Below are 14432 nucleotides of genomic sequence, written 5' to 3'. Positions count from 1 at the left end.
TTTTCTACCATTTTAGGGTGGCTTTTTTCAAATGGGTTCTAAGGAATTAGCTGTCCAACTCCTTCTATATTAAGAAAAGAGGAACTACTCACCACCAAGTTCTAATTTTAAAAACACAGCACCCATGTTTATACTGTGTCAGCCAAAGTTGTACAGTCTTCTCAGGGCAGAAGAGCTTATAAAATTAAGAGCTTGTCCTTATTCTTCACTGATCTCAGGGAGAGTTAAAAATGTGTAGCAGCTTGTATCACTGAAGTACAAAGGAAATGCTGTACCTGCATTCTGTTCTTTTAGGGATTTGCCCATATAATGAAATGGATAAAGGGAGGCTTGTGCTCCAGTACATGACAAGATATTTGAACAGATGTTTGCTTTGAAAAATTCCACATAGGCCAACAGACTGTTATAATACCTTCATGCATTTGTCTCACCTAAATATAATCATTTAGATTTTGATCATTATCTGAAGAACTTGTTAGAGTGGGTCCCACTGAAAAGTTATATATACATAGAGAGTCTTTATCCACACCTCTGCTATACTGGATGATTTTTTTTTTTTTAAGGAAATGCAAAATGCAAGTAACCTTCTAAATCAGGGAGCAAAATCACTAGGTCCTGTGTGTTGATACTGATTGCAATATTACAGAAGTGGAGAAATGTTGCCTACACAGGAGTTCATGAACTATCCAAGTATCACAAAACTTCAGCAATTCCCTTGCCATAAGATTTTCCTTTTTGGACACATAATAATGGCTTGGGGTGTTATAAAGCATGTGGAGCCAGGCATTTCCCTTATGAGTACAAGTTTGAAGAAGCTGAAACAGGTGATTTCATGAAAGGTCACTTGTCATATTGTGCCTCCAAAACTAGGTCAAAATCCATAAGGGAAATAATTTCACACATAGGATTCCGGATTTTGGCAAGTCAGGCTATTTTTGGCCCCAGGTACACACCTTTTGAATGATCAACAAAAGACCACTCGTGAGCTCAGCACATCGTGAAGGAAGAAAGAAGAGCTGAGCTGGTTCACAATATTTGGAAGGCTGCTGCCACTCTGTCAGAGGCACTGCTTCAGAAAACAGGAGCTATAGCACAGAGCATGATTGTAAATATTGTCCTTTCAGTTCTTGGCTCGTTTGCACATTCTCCACAAGGATTAGGGAAGAAGACAAAGGTGCAGTTTTATTTACAGAAAAATCTCCTCCATGAAACAGAAGTAAAGGTTTTTTTGTCTTCTATTCATTTTCGAGAGAGGATTCTTCCACTTTAACTGATGGAGCCTGGAAGGCCCACTGACGTTGTCTTAAGCAGCAAGAACGTGCTGCCCTCATATGCCTAACAGAGCTTCTGGGTCTGCTTCAGCTGGCAGATCAATTCTGGGTCCTTTCATGCACAACACTGCCACACTCATTCCCTTGGCCATATCTGCCTGCACACACCATCTGATTTCCTTACTCTTCTAGAAAACAGGAGGGAAAAGGAACAGTTCCTCTGTTTGGATACCACTATTACTGCTTAGTTGTTGGACACTGTAGCTGAAGGGAGTATTTATCTCCTTCTAATGTCAAGTAATAAATTTAAAAATTAGGAGAATGATATAAACAAAACATGGTACGATGTCTAAAAGGAAATACACAGTGCAGAGTTAATGCTGCAAAACTCCCCTCTCCATTTTCCTCTTCCAGATTTAGTTCCATGCCAACAGTCAGGGTGTTTGACTGAAAAGCACTGATCTGAGCAGAAGGAAATGTCAACAGTGCCACACCTGGCCTTTTTCCCTCAAAACAAAAGGAAGTAACAAAGGTCTCTTTAAAAAAGGACAAATCTTGACCCTTTTTTTCCTAAACAGACTTGTCCAATAGAGATTTTTTTTCCTATGGATTGTTTTCACTAAATAAATGCATTCCTCCAATGCTTTTTCCATTGTCAAATATTTCAGGAAAACTCAGTGACGTTAATGGAGTGTTCTTGGTTTGTTTTGGTAAAAAAAAATTAGTGAAAGGCAGGTGTATAGAAACTGTGTTCAGCAAGACTGTGAAGTTTCCTTTACTAACATTGTACCACTCTCACACACACCAGTGTCTTACTTCTACAGCAGATCTACTGACTGGAGGATGAAGTAATGCAAGGAATTAATAAGTGTGGCACAGTTTTGCTTCCTATTTATAAGTCAATGTTCTTATTCCCACCTGTGAGGTCTCTCTTCATATTTTTAAATACTTTTAGTAAATCAGAAATGGAAATATATAACTTACGCCAGTTATATTCTTTTGTTCACTTTTCTTAAAAAAATCAACACCCCCCAAAAAATCCGTTTTCCTTATGCATTGTCTTTTTTTCTAAGCAGAACCATCCCTTTGATAGGTGAATTTGTTCACAGAAATGAAGAGGATTCAAGTGTTTCGTGTTGCCATTGGTTAGGGAAGGGAAAGGAGACAATCTTAGCTAAGGAAACAGATGACAAACCAGCATCTGTGTGTTTCTTGCTGCCAGCCAAAATGGAGTAACACTTAGTACTTTTACTTTGGCCTACCTGACACTCTTGATGCATTATACTTCTGCTTATTAATAAGGTTCAGCACAGAAAAAAACCCCATATGTGTTATTTTTGGAGGGTTTTTTTTGATATTGCAGTGATGAATGTTATAAAAGAAGGTGAATATGAATATAGGGTGCATATTATATTAATTGTTGGTACTGTTAACTATTTGAACAGGTAAATTATTTCTTAAGCATTGCAGCTTTTTTTCAGGACATTAATAGTGTAAAAGAGCTAGAATTAATTGTTTTAGTTAAACACACATTTGAGGAATAAGAGGTTACTTCAACTCTTCACTCAATGAATATATTTGTAGATTGCCAAAGGGATTTAAGAACTTAATTCCTTTTCAAATTAATGGTAAACCCACCCCACAGCTGTAATAGGAGTGTGAGAACTTTTTAAAAAAAAACCTATAGCACTGCTTTTTCAGAACATGACTAGCTATTATGTGTGCTGAGTGGGTGACTGTTTTTCCATGTGATCATGACTTTCCAAGTTTCTATATAATCCTGACTTGAACATTTTCATGGCAAGAGAAGTACGAGATCGCAGATACTGTTAAGTAATCAGGGTGACAGAGGACCTTTTCTAAGAACCACTCTAAGAAACCTAATCTCCAGTGTTCATGACTGAAGGACATCAGAATGACTTGAATGATTTTCCAGTCCCCCGTAATTTTATTTCCAGAAATTAAGATAGAATATCCTTTCAGAATACTTCACACCTGTACTTTAGGTAGCAAATATTTCTACTCATAGAAACAGGACCTATTTAAGCCATAATAAGCAGGGATGGCTACAACTTCACTCTGTCCTAGTTTTTGTGACTCTTACCAGCCCTGCTGTTTTGTCTGCACGAAGACACTACAGAGAGAGGCTGAAGCAAGGGAGAGCTTTTCCCAAAAGATCTTTGTAGTTTAAGAGTAGTTAAAAAATAAATTGGGACCTTCGTATTCTTTTTCTCAATTTAGTTGTTGAGAATATTCTAGTTGTCTAAAGGATTATCATACCTTGCTCAACAAAAAACATCTTTGCAGAAGTGTCACTGACACACGGTGTTAAGTTGACTAAAATTTCTGCAGTGTGCTTTTTCCCTTGGTAGTAAAAGCGTATCCATATCAGCCAGTTTATAAATAGCAATTAATAGCTCGTGAACTGGTGGTGCATTTGCAGGAGTATTTCTGTGACTTTCTCTGTTCATTTCAAGACAAGCAGTTAATCAAAAAGTCATGGAGAAACTTCAGTAAAAAATAAGGCTCCAGGTGTTGAGTTGATCTCTTGGACTGTCTTTCAAAGATGATTCTTCATCTAAGCTTTAAAGATTGTGAGCTATACCAAGAGTAGTCAGGGCAAGAGGAAGCTTTCTATCACACTGCACGTCCAGTAGAAGGTATCCTTTCATTGCATTTCAGCACTAAAGTTGCCCAATATGCTGGGATCTATTTAGACTCTTTAATGGAGCTGTTTGCCTTTTTTAATGCCTTTCTCCCATCTGCTTTACTTTCATGTGCCTGGGATTAGCATAAAGAATCAGACAGGCTGCAAACTTGACAAATGTGTTATGCCTTGATTTTGAACTGCTGTGACAATCTGGGTTTGGAATATGTTGTTAAAGCCATTGGGCTCTGTCCCGAGTTGCCCACCTGCTTATCCACCACTAGGCAGGCAGGATCTGGAGTAGATGGTACACAGCATGTCTAACTCTAGGTGGGGGAGGTTCTCTTTGATATAATCCAGCCATTACACCGTGGATACAGAGTTATAACACACACACACATGGATGAGACAAGACTTTCATTTTCCATTTTTTACCTCTCAACAGTAACTGAAAAAATGGTAAGAAATTCTACAATAGTTTTTCCTTTTTGTGTCTTCCTCTTCCCTTCCACCCTGACTCATTTTCACAGCTTAGAAATTTTACAAATAGCTCACACACTTGCAAGGGCTGGGGGAGTAGGGAAGGTCCTGCCAAAAAACATTTTGCAGCTGGAGAGGGAGGGTGAGATGGCATTTGTTTACATCCTTCTGTTGAGAAGTAAAAACATTTTCCAAGCTTTGAAACAGTTGGAAGAGGGAACCCATCAGCCTTTCTATAATTCAGTGTTGCTGGTTTCAGAATTTTTTTGGTTTTCTATTCAGGCACAGTATATCCGGGAACACTTGCTGGATCTTGTTGGGGAGAGGGTCAGGCACTGCAGATAAAAATGCACTACTTTCTGTGCAGACTCCACAATTATTCCTAGTCTTCCTCAAATGCACATACTTTGATAACCTGGGCTGGGGGAACCACAGGAGCTCTGCTCAGCAAAGTTGGTCTCTGTCGGTCGCCTTGCAGGGGAATGCAGCTGCCTGGCAGGAGCTGTTTGTCTCCCAGGAACACACGGGCTCCTCTCTCCTCTCTAGGGGTTGGGCAGAAGGTAGGGGGGAAGGGGACCCTGCTGCCTGGGACTCAGCCTTACCTGGACATGTGCTCCCGCTGGGGTCTGTGTGCCTTCTCCAGCCCTAGCTTGGTGAAGATCCCCACCAGCACCATGACTGCTACAACCCCACAGATGATGTAGACAATGAGGTTGGTTTTATCCCTGGTAGGGTCATGCAGAGGGTCGTCTATGCGGGAAGGAGGCTTCCCAGTGTTCATCCACAATGGTGTCTCATAGTTCGTGCAGGTGCTTTGATCCAGCCTTGTCTTCTTGAACTTGCAGCAAAACCTGAAGCCACAAGTGCCACAGCAGAAGATGAACTCCCCCGAGCTGCAGTTAAAGGGGGGGTCCCACTGCCCCATCACGTCAAAGTAGCCCCTGCAGAAGTCTGGGGTGGGAGGTGGCTCGGAGGGGTCCAGCTGTTCCCCGAGGCTGGAGTGGTTTCCTCCTGAGAGCACCACAAAGCTCCCCAGCTGCTGGCCAGCTTTCTCCTGAGCCCGACACACCAGCGTGAGAAGGTCCGCCACCAAGTAGCCGAAGAGCAGCCGAATAAAGCCTTCCATTCTGCCTCCCAGCCCCGGCTCAGCGATGCTGCTGCCGCCGCCGCCGCCGCTCGAGCTGCTGGATGCTGCGCTGCGCCAGGAGCTGAACATAAAGGGGCTCCGTCAGGGGCCGGGCGGCCGCTCAGCCCGCGCTCGCCTCCAGCACCACGGACAGCCCCGGACGGGCCGGGCAGGGTCCGCCGCCCCCGCGCAGGGTCCGCAGCCCGTCCCCGCTGCGCTCCCGGGGAGCGACCGCGCGGCACTTGTGGAGCGGAGCGCGCGTGAGAGGGAGCGCGGGAGGAGGAGGAGAAGGAGGAGGAGGAGGAGGAGGAGGAGGAGGAGGAGGACCGAGGGGTGGAGGTGGCGGCGGCGTGCGGGGCACCGCGCCGGGCTGGCGAGAGGGGCGTGGAGGGGCCGCCAGCGGGAGGGCTGAGGCGAGGGCGCTGCAGGGGCGGGGAGATGGCGAGAGGGCGAGCGAGGAGCCTCCCCGCGCTGCCTGGAGCACCCACCGCCCGCTCCGCCGCGCAGCCCGGCGCGGTCCCTCGCACAACTCCCTCAGAGAGCCGCCGAGCCCCGCCCGGGGCCGGGCTGCCAGGGCAGGGCGCGGGGGGCTGGACGGGCTCGCCGCGGCATCCAGCCGGCGGGAACGAAAGGGAGATGCGCCGTGAGGGAGAGCGCGGTGCAGCCCGGCGAACCCAGTCCGCTGCGCGCCCGCCCGTCCCCCTGCCGGGCTCCTCTCTCTCCTTCCTTCCTTCCCTCCCTCTCTCCCAGCCCCGCTGTGGGGCTTTCCCCCCGCCGCAGAGCCGACCCCCGCCGCGGCCCCGCTCCCCGCCATCCCTTACATAAGACACTTCCCGCTCCCCACAGGTGCGTCTCCCACAGCGCGGGAGCGCCTCCTCGTCCCGTCCCTCCGCCCGCCCCGCGCTCAGGGGGTCAGGGCAGCCCGGGCAGGGCGGGGTGGGCTCCTCGGGCGAGCCCGGGGCAGCTCCGCGGGAGGAGAGCGGCGCGTCCCTCTCCCGATGAGTAGAGCGCTCCTTCCCCCGGTAACTCCTCTCCGAGCGGTCCCCGGAGATCCACTCACCTGCGAGGCAAAGGCAGGTGGTGCGGGCGGAGCAGCGTCCATGGGGCCGCACCTCCGCTACGCCCGGGCGTGAGCGGGCTCTGCCCTCGCCCCGGCGCGCCCAGCACAGGTACGGCGGTGCTCGCACTGCCTGCAGCCGCGCGGGGCTTTGGCTGCTAAACATGAGCTGCCCCTGCACATCATTTATTTAAAAATCTCTCTATAATGTCAGTCAGATGGCTCCGGAGGACGCAGCAAAGCTGCGGGTTGTTTGCGAGACACAGAATTGGAATAACTTCCCCCAAACAGAGAACGGACTCTGGGAAAGACTTTTTAGTGATTCACTCTCCATCCCTGTTATTTAACTCTGTCATCTCTGCCTTTTGGTTTGGCACTAACCTGTGCAAGTAGCAATAATATTATCCTGAATACTATGCTGCCACCAAATGTAGGAAATAAGCCCATTATGGCGTGATTTAACAGTGTGGGCTGGTGCTGGAAGCAGCTTCCCTTCTCCTCGGGGCATGTCTGTGGCTGCCTTGCTGCGGCCTTGCGGGCTGCTGTGCTCCCCGGGGAAGGGGCTGGTGTGCTGGGGCTCTGCAATGCCAGCCCGCCCTCCCTCTCCCACTGTATCGCTGGCGCTCTTCAGGAACTTCGGCCAAGTCCGCGTGGAGTTGTTAGGCGGTAAATGAACAGAAAGGTGAGGCAGAGGACAAAGCAGACGTTTGGAATCGGAGAGGGCTGTAGTTAGCTAATTGCGATCCTTTGCCTCCTCTTAAAAATAGACTCTAAGTACAGTGATGATTCCAGTGAACAGTTTGACAGTAAGCCTTGCATCTTTGTCCAGGAGGTAGGTTAGAAAGCCCCTTTATTTCTTAGCAGAGAAAAACAATCAGCCCCAGCCAAAACCAGCCTTTCTGGCTTTTAATATTTAATTCTTAAAACCTCCACCTCATCAACATCCCCTTTCAAGTCTCCTCTGAAATCATATCATTCCTCCCTCGTGTATACTTCTCTCTGCTATTATTTATTATTTAACACTTTGTGATGCAGTTAGTGCTGAAAATACTGCAAAAAATGAATCTTTTCCATACTTATTATTGCATCTAGAGACATTTCAGGTCCAGTCCTGTCAGGCGCTTAAGATTATGCAAGTTCCCCTGTTGATTTGATGGCTAAAAAGCTGCTTAAATATTTTGCATGATTAGTACTATACATGTGTGGAAATAATAACATCAAAAACCGATTTATTTTATGGGTGATTAATCCTGACTAAATATGGTACAAGTTTCTTGTTTCGCTAAGTTCCTGGGGCTTTCCTTAAGAATCCCCATATAAAAAAGAAGCCCAAAGGATTTAGGCTAGAACCTAACATCTGTGGGATTCAGGTCCATGAGATCAGAATTCGACCCTAAGTGACATGTGCTTGGGAAAATCATGAGGGTGATTAAAGCTCCTTGGAAAAAAATATTTGCTATGGCACCAAGAGACTTTGGATCAGACCTGTGGAACCCAAAAATCATGCTATCCCTAATAATATGTTATTTTAGTTGTTGAGCTCTCTGAGCCTGCTAGTTGTATTAGCAGTGAAGTTATTTTTAGCTGTACCATGTCTTAAAATTCTAATAATGAACTGGAGTTGTTCTAGACCGGGGCACAAACCCTTTTTACCAGACCTGCAGTTTTGTGTTTTAATGGCTTCATAGCGTGTAGTTGTAAGAACACCTGCTTGATCAAAATATAAACCCATTAATTATAATAATGGAAACAAGAAAACTAGTTGAGAGAAATGTGTATTACACACAGTACTGAGACATATCTTGGGTTATTGCGTGATGTTATAAAGTTTTTCTCCATTAAGTCAGTCAATAAATGTCTCATTTATTTTAGTTGTGTCTAACAAGTTGAGAAACACAAAAGATTTCCCAGTTTAGCACCATCATCATCACTTTCAAGACTTCAAGAATTTCAAGACCTCTCTCTTTGACATTGCTTTAAGGTAAGTAATAATTACCTACTTTTCTACAGATTTATCCCATAAGGAATGTATTTTGCCTCTGAAACAACTGAGAGGGTGAATGTTTCAACTAGAACCTGCAGAGCTGTCTTTACTCAAGTGCACATCCATTTAATTAAGTGAAAATATTTTAGGCACCAACCTTATACAAAATTCTTATTATCTTTTTCCTCTAATTTCTTTGACTTGTTTTCACCAAGACAATATGAATCAATGGCAATGCTTGTTGTTCAACTTTAAGATAGAAAACAGGCACTTTTTTCTGGCAAATTCTGTAGCAATGTGTACTCATGTCACATGGAAGTTACATAAATGCATATAGACTCATACTCTATATATTGAATTCTGTGTGGAATTGTACATAGTCTTAGAACTGATTCTTGCAGGGGTGTTTTTCTGTAAATAAGAGAGTTTGAAAAGGAGTGAAATTAGGAGAAAAAGTTAATGAGTTAACCTGAACGTTGAGGCGGTGACAAATCTGAAGAGTATAGAACAATTAGAATATACAGAGCAATTACAATTATTATGTTCCAAATTCTATATTTAATTTTAATTCTTTTTTTTTTAATAATAACAATGTTGATAACCTTTGAGTATTTCCCTTGGACTAACTACCTGCTAGAGAAAGTAGTCCTTTGCTGAGCACTGATTCAATGGAGCTTTCTAGCCAACCATTAATTCCCAAGAAATGCCATATAGCTCAATCATTATTATTAACAGACATTCCAGAGCTGTGAGAATCTGTCAAAAAAAGCAGCCAGACAGGCCTGATCTCAGACAGTATTGATGTGAAAGGTATTTTGTGATAAGAAATGTCATGTGGAAACTAGAATGAAGCAGTCAATGTCTGCTTCCTTGGTAGTATTTTCCTACTGAAGTGGCATATCTGGATGTATAGATACAAAATATTGCCAGTGGAAAACAAAAGAGGGGATGATTGTACCTCAGCAGACCGACTGGCAGCAGGGCTGCAATCACTAGTTTGTAAAAGTACAGATAAATGTTAGAAGGTATCTGCTGTTCGAGAATAAAAGGTATCTTAGCAAACATGAGTTAAAGAAGCAAAATGTGTTTTAACAAGGAGGCTACAAACAACTTTATGTTTATAAATACAGTCCCATGATTTACAAATATTGTAAACAGCCCCAAATGACACAGCACAGAAGTTTGCTTTGGACAACTCTACATTCTTCAACTAGCATACACCAGACAGCCCCATTTGCTTCTCCCAAGTTCTGACATTGCTCAGTGAGGAGTATTCTCTCCCACTGGTATTAGTCTTGCTGAATGGTCAAAATGCATTGTTTTAGGCCTTTCTTTTAGTTACACAGAGAATGCTTCATAAGCCTTTGCTCCTTTAGCCAGTAACTGCAATCATTAATATCATATCAGAGCAGCAACGTGCGAAATCCCAACCTGCACTGTGTTGACACTAAATATACTTCTCCTCTTATAATTGGTGAGCACACGTCTTTTAAACTAACCTTTCCCTTTTCATTAAAAAAGATGCATATTCTGGCTAGGACAGAAGGAGCTTGATCTTATATATTTATTAATCCACAGAAATTTTAACAGGAACATCTCACAGACGTTGAGCATTTTTTAGTTATTGTCATTCAGTCTGAAAAAATATACATTGCATGTAGCAAAGGGATCACCATCAAGAGATCTTAATGAGCCAGGAGGTACTGCATGAATAAAAAACCATGAGAAACTTCTTTTTTATGGCTCACTGAGGAGGAATATAATTTATTGCAATTCTATAATGTAGAAATTACCTTTATAACCTAATATTTTTCTCTTCAGTCTTCTTGTGAAACCAAAACTGTAGTAATTACATGGCTTGAGTTTGAGGCAGGCAGTGACAACATCTGGATTTGGAGTTGACTTCATGAAATGCTGAGAGTTCTTTTAGCTTCAGTTTAATTCAAAGGAATTTCAGAAAAATTCAGATAAATTTAGAAGGTAAATGGAGTATTTGCAAATATACAAGAGGGAATACATGTATACTGCAAATATCTTCAGTATACAGCAGTGGAAAAAAGTGCCAACCTGTCTAAAGCAGCTTCCAGCAGTACAGCTGAAAAATGAGTTGTGCCCTCGGGTTCACCTGTTGCACAGCTCTTGCTTTGATTCGGAACAAGGAGAGCTGCCAGTCAGGTTCTCTCTTTGGCAAAACTGATGTTACTTTTGAATTGTAACAGTATTGCAAGCACCTGTGAACAAGGTACGTTTCTGCTTGTTATAAATTAGACTGTCATGGAATTTAGATCTGGAGTGATTGGCCAGGTGTCTGAGGATTACTGCAGCTGACAGAGAAGGCTCTGCAGCTCATTCCAAAATCGTGCCAACAAAATCTTTGTCTTGTTAACAAAAAGAGGGGAAAAAGAGGCTACAAAGGATCAAAAAAATTGGAAGTGCTTTTGTATCCTTCCAACTGAAAACCAAACCACCTTTGTTCCCATGAGTTCAACTTTTCAAAGCAGAAAGTAAGTCTTTCTAAGCAGGCCTAAAATAGCATTAAAAATTGTCAAGGTTAAAGGGAGTATAATAGGCTGTATATTGTATCTGAGCATAGAGAAGCTGTGCTTAGACACAGAAGAGGACACATAGCAGAGAAAATTTTCTGATCCTCTGCTGTCTGACTCTGGCATATGTTAGAACAACTGAGGAGCTCATCTAACCAATACCTCTTCTAAAACTGCTCAGTAACTGAGATAAAGAGGTAAACAAGTTTAGTCTAGAATGTGCATTCCTCAGGCCTGGAACATCCTTGGATGGAAGAGACAACAAGAAGTCAAATTAATGAGTCAGGTAAAGTCTGCCAGTTTTAGCACTAATAACCCTCAAGGGCTATAGAAGTGAGCTGTAAACCTCAGAAGGGAAGAATTTGCTCTTCACAGAAATGTGAAGTTGCTGTACTACTTAACTAACAAAATATTTTAGCCACCATATATTTTGCATGTCTTCCAAAATGTACTTTCAAGCAACCAAAATCAAAAGTTCTTACTGAAAATTAGACCTTTTCAGTGTGCTTCCCTGATAATAAGCTTTAATGATGTCTCTCTGCATCATTGTCACAACATGCCCATCCAAAGCTTGATTTATTTTTAGTCTTACATATAGTACTAATATATAGATGTAGGAACTTTCAGATTTATGAATAAGAAAATTTCTCTGACAGTTCCATTTTTGAAGGATGCTAACTGTTAGAAGATGCTCAGGATTTTAAAATGGTAAGTCACAAGACAGATTAAATAAGAGGTACAAAGTGATAACGGTCTGAGTTCTGTGATTCCTCTTTAATTCTGTGACACTGCTATCACTGTCAGGTGATGCTGTCACCAGTTTTCAGGTGGCTATCAGATTCACTTATGTTATTACAATGCCTGGACAAGAGTGTCAAATGTGGTTGCCAAAGGTTAAACATCCACAGACCAACTCACTATGTATTAAATTCAACAACAGTCTTTACACTGATTTAAAATGGAAACTGCACTGAGTGATTTTGCTCAAGAGATGCTGAATAATCACAGCTTACACGAAATCACCAGATGTCTGAGTGGTCAGTACTTCTGGAAACCAGGTCACATATTTGAAAGCCCAATAATGAATTCAGAAACTAAATTTAGGCACATATGTTGGAAAACTGTTGATGTGCACAAATACCAACCCAGGTTCCAGACCACGCTTTTAGGCAGATGGCAGCGACTGTCCCTTCCTGACTCCACTTGACAGCCAAATGTAAAGAGCAGTACTAAGCTGGCTCCAGAGGGATTTGCTTCTCTGTCCCTTAGCATGAGAGCCACTGAGAAGAAACAATCTATCAACCAGGTATCCTGACAGATGGTTAAAAACCCATGAAGATTCCAAGGTGGAAGAGTAACTGCCGTTCCTTACGTTTTCTTTCTAGAGAGCATTCTGATTATGATAACAGCATTCATCACTGATATTTCTCAGCACAGTGCAACTCTTTTATACCCACAGAATTGGAATATCTATCTAGAACATCTCTCTAGCTATTCTGTTATACCCTCTGAATGAAAAGGCATCAATCTAGTTTCCCTGCTCTTTGCATCAAGTCAATACTAAACTGAAAAGTTAATGCTTAGAGTAAATAATGTGTAGTAGCATATTTTTGATTTTTTTTTGTGGTTTTATAACACATATGTGCCTAGAGGTTTTTTATTATTGTGAAAGTGCAGTGATCCCACAGCTGGGTAAATAATAGGACAAATAAAAGGATTGTAACTGTAATGTGAAATGCACATTAGGGAGTCTTAAGAAGTGGTGCAAAAAGATGCTGACAGCAGATTCCAGTGGTATCTTTTTGTTGTACTGTTTACTAAAGCCAGCAGATTATATCTAATCTGCTAAATATAATCTAATGCTAATAACATATTTAGGATATCTGCTCCCTAACACAGATATAGGAGATTATTACAGAGTACAATAAGGTAAAACACATTTTTTGATACAAAACACAGGCATCAGAGAGTACAGTTTTCATAATGGATTATTTAATCTGTAATTTAAATAGTCAAGTTACTTTGGAGTAAAATGTAAAGAAGCTGCAAAAGGAATACTTCTGTGTAATATGGAAATTGTGTATATATATATATAAAACAATTATATTTATTATACATGTATACTTCTATATTTATATCTACTTATATATTTATATACACATACCTATTTTTATATATACTTACTCTTATATATATACATACATATATAGGGCCGGTTGTAACAGAATACTTGGTAAAAGGACAACTCAAAATTTTCTTGGATGTGTGGGAATTAGTCTGTCACTCACTCCCACACACCTGACAGAAAGCTGGCCTCTTTAAAGTCAATTTTGTAATTTCTATACACCTTGAACTCTTAAATAGGATTTTCCAGTTTAACAATTTCTCCCTCTGAATATAGTGATTGATCTTCTTTAAAAAGAAAAAATAAGAAAATTTAAAGGAAATTGCATCTAATTTCTATGCAAACTAGAACAGTTGAAGTGAGCCCTGATAATATGATGAACAAACAGACAATTTAGATGGCTGAACAATAGGATCGCTTTCCTACACAAACAATGCAAGTATTTCAACACATACAATGGCCATAAGTGAAAAAGAACAGATAACTCTAATACCAGTTATCTCACTTGTTTCGGTCATAATGTTTAGCTCAAGTCAAAAAAAACCAAAACACTAAAACACTTGCACAGCAAGATCAGAAATAGATCCTCCATGTAAAGCCTCAACCTGGGTCTAGTTTTCAGCCTTTTCATCTCATTGCAAAGGATTTTTTTAGTGTTAGGTCTGTTGGCTATCATTAGTTGCTTGTTGACAGCTGTATGCAAAGGACAAAGTCTTGACTCATTAGTGTTAACAGGAATATTACCATTGAAATCTGTGGAGTGAAGAGTCCACTCTAAGGAACAAGATTTTATAAGTTTATTCTCACTGAGATGTTCTTTATAGGACGAAAGATTCCATTTGTTTCAATGGGGTCATTTCATAATGCTAGTGTTATTCATAACGAAAGCAAACCCAAAATCTAACATTAAAGGATACAGAAAAGAAAAGAAAAAACATAAAGGAAAAGGTCAAGACAAAAACAACAAAGGCCACATTCTGATGTTTATTATATTAGAGAATGTAGAAATATTTAAGGAATTAATGTTTTCACATACTATGCACCTTTAGGGTCCTGTGCAGACAGCTGTATATTGCTGAAAATGTATTCACCAAGCTCTCTGGTCATCCAGTGCATCCCTGGAAGTCCAAGGGAGGCTTGTTCTGCTGGCACAGGGATAGGGATAGGGATAGGGATAGGGATAGGGATAGGGATAGGGA

General features: G+C 41.9%; 1 protein-coding gene and 1 long non-coding RNA gene across 3 annotated transcripts in view; one reads left to right on the top strand and one right to left on the bottom strand.

The window, feature by feature from the left end:
* The window catches only part of SHISA9 (shisa family member 9), a 175458-nt gene extending 168777 nt beyond the window's left edge, over positions 1-6681 (bottom strand). The window contains exons 1-2 of one of the 2 annotated variants that reach the window (XM_027684285.1): positions 6585-6681; positions 5001-5606 (exon numbers count right to left, since the gene is read on the bottom strand). In XM_027684285.1, coding sequence (XP_027540086.1) covers positions 5001-5524 — 524 coding nt within the window. In that variant the 5' untranslated portion in view covers positions 5525-5606; positions 6585-6681. Of the gene's footprint in view, positions 1-5000; positions 5807-6584 lie in introns of those variants that run through there. The other variant, XM_027684284.1, reaches the window with a different exon arrangement.
* Positions 1-8562, top strand: part of LOC113968064 — a 53413-nt gene extending 44851 nt beyond the window's left edge. Inside the window, exon 5 of the long non-coding RNA XR_003534359.1 lies at positions 8454-8562. This is a non-coding gene — a long non-coding RNA (uncharacterized LOC113968064). The remainder of the gene's footprint in view (positions 1-8453) is intronic.
* The last annotated feature ends 5870 nt before the right edge of the window (positions 8563-14432 follow it).

This window comes from Neopelma chrysocephalum, unplaced genomic scaffold (genome assembly GCF_003984885.1).
Source record: "Neopelma chrysocephalum unplaced genomic scaffold, ASM398488v2 Primary Assembly neopelma1_65c, whole genome shotgun sequence".
NCBI classification, from domain to species: Eukaryota; Metazoa; Chordata; class Aves; order Passeriformes; family Pipridae; genus Neopelma; species Neopelma chrysocephalum.
Note: the sequence above shows the minus strand (reverse complement) of the source record. Positions and strands in the feature narration are given on the sequence as shown.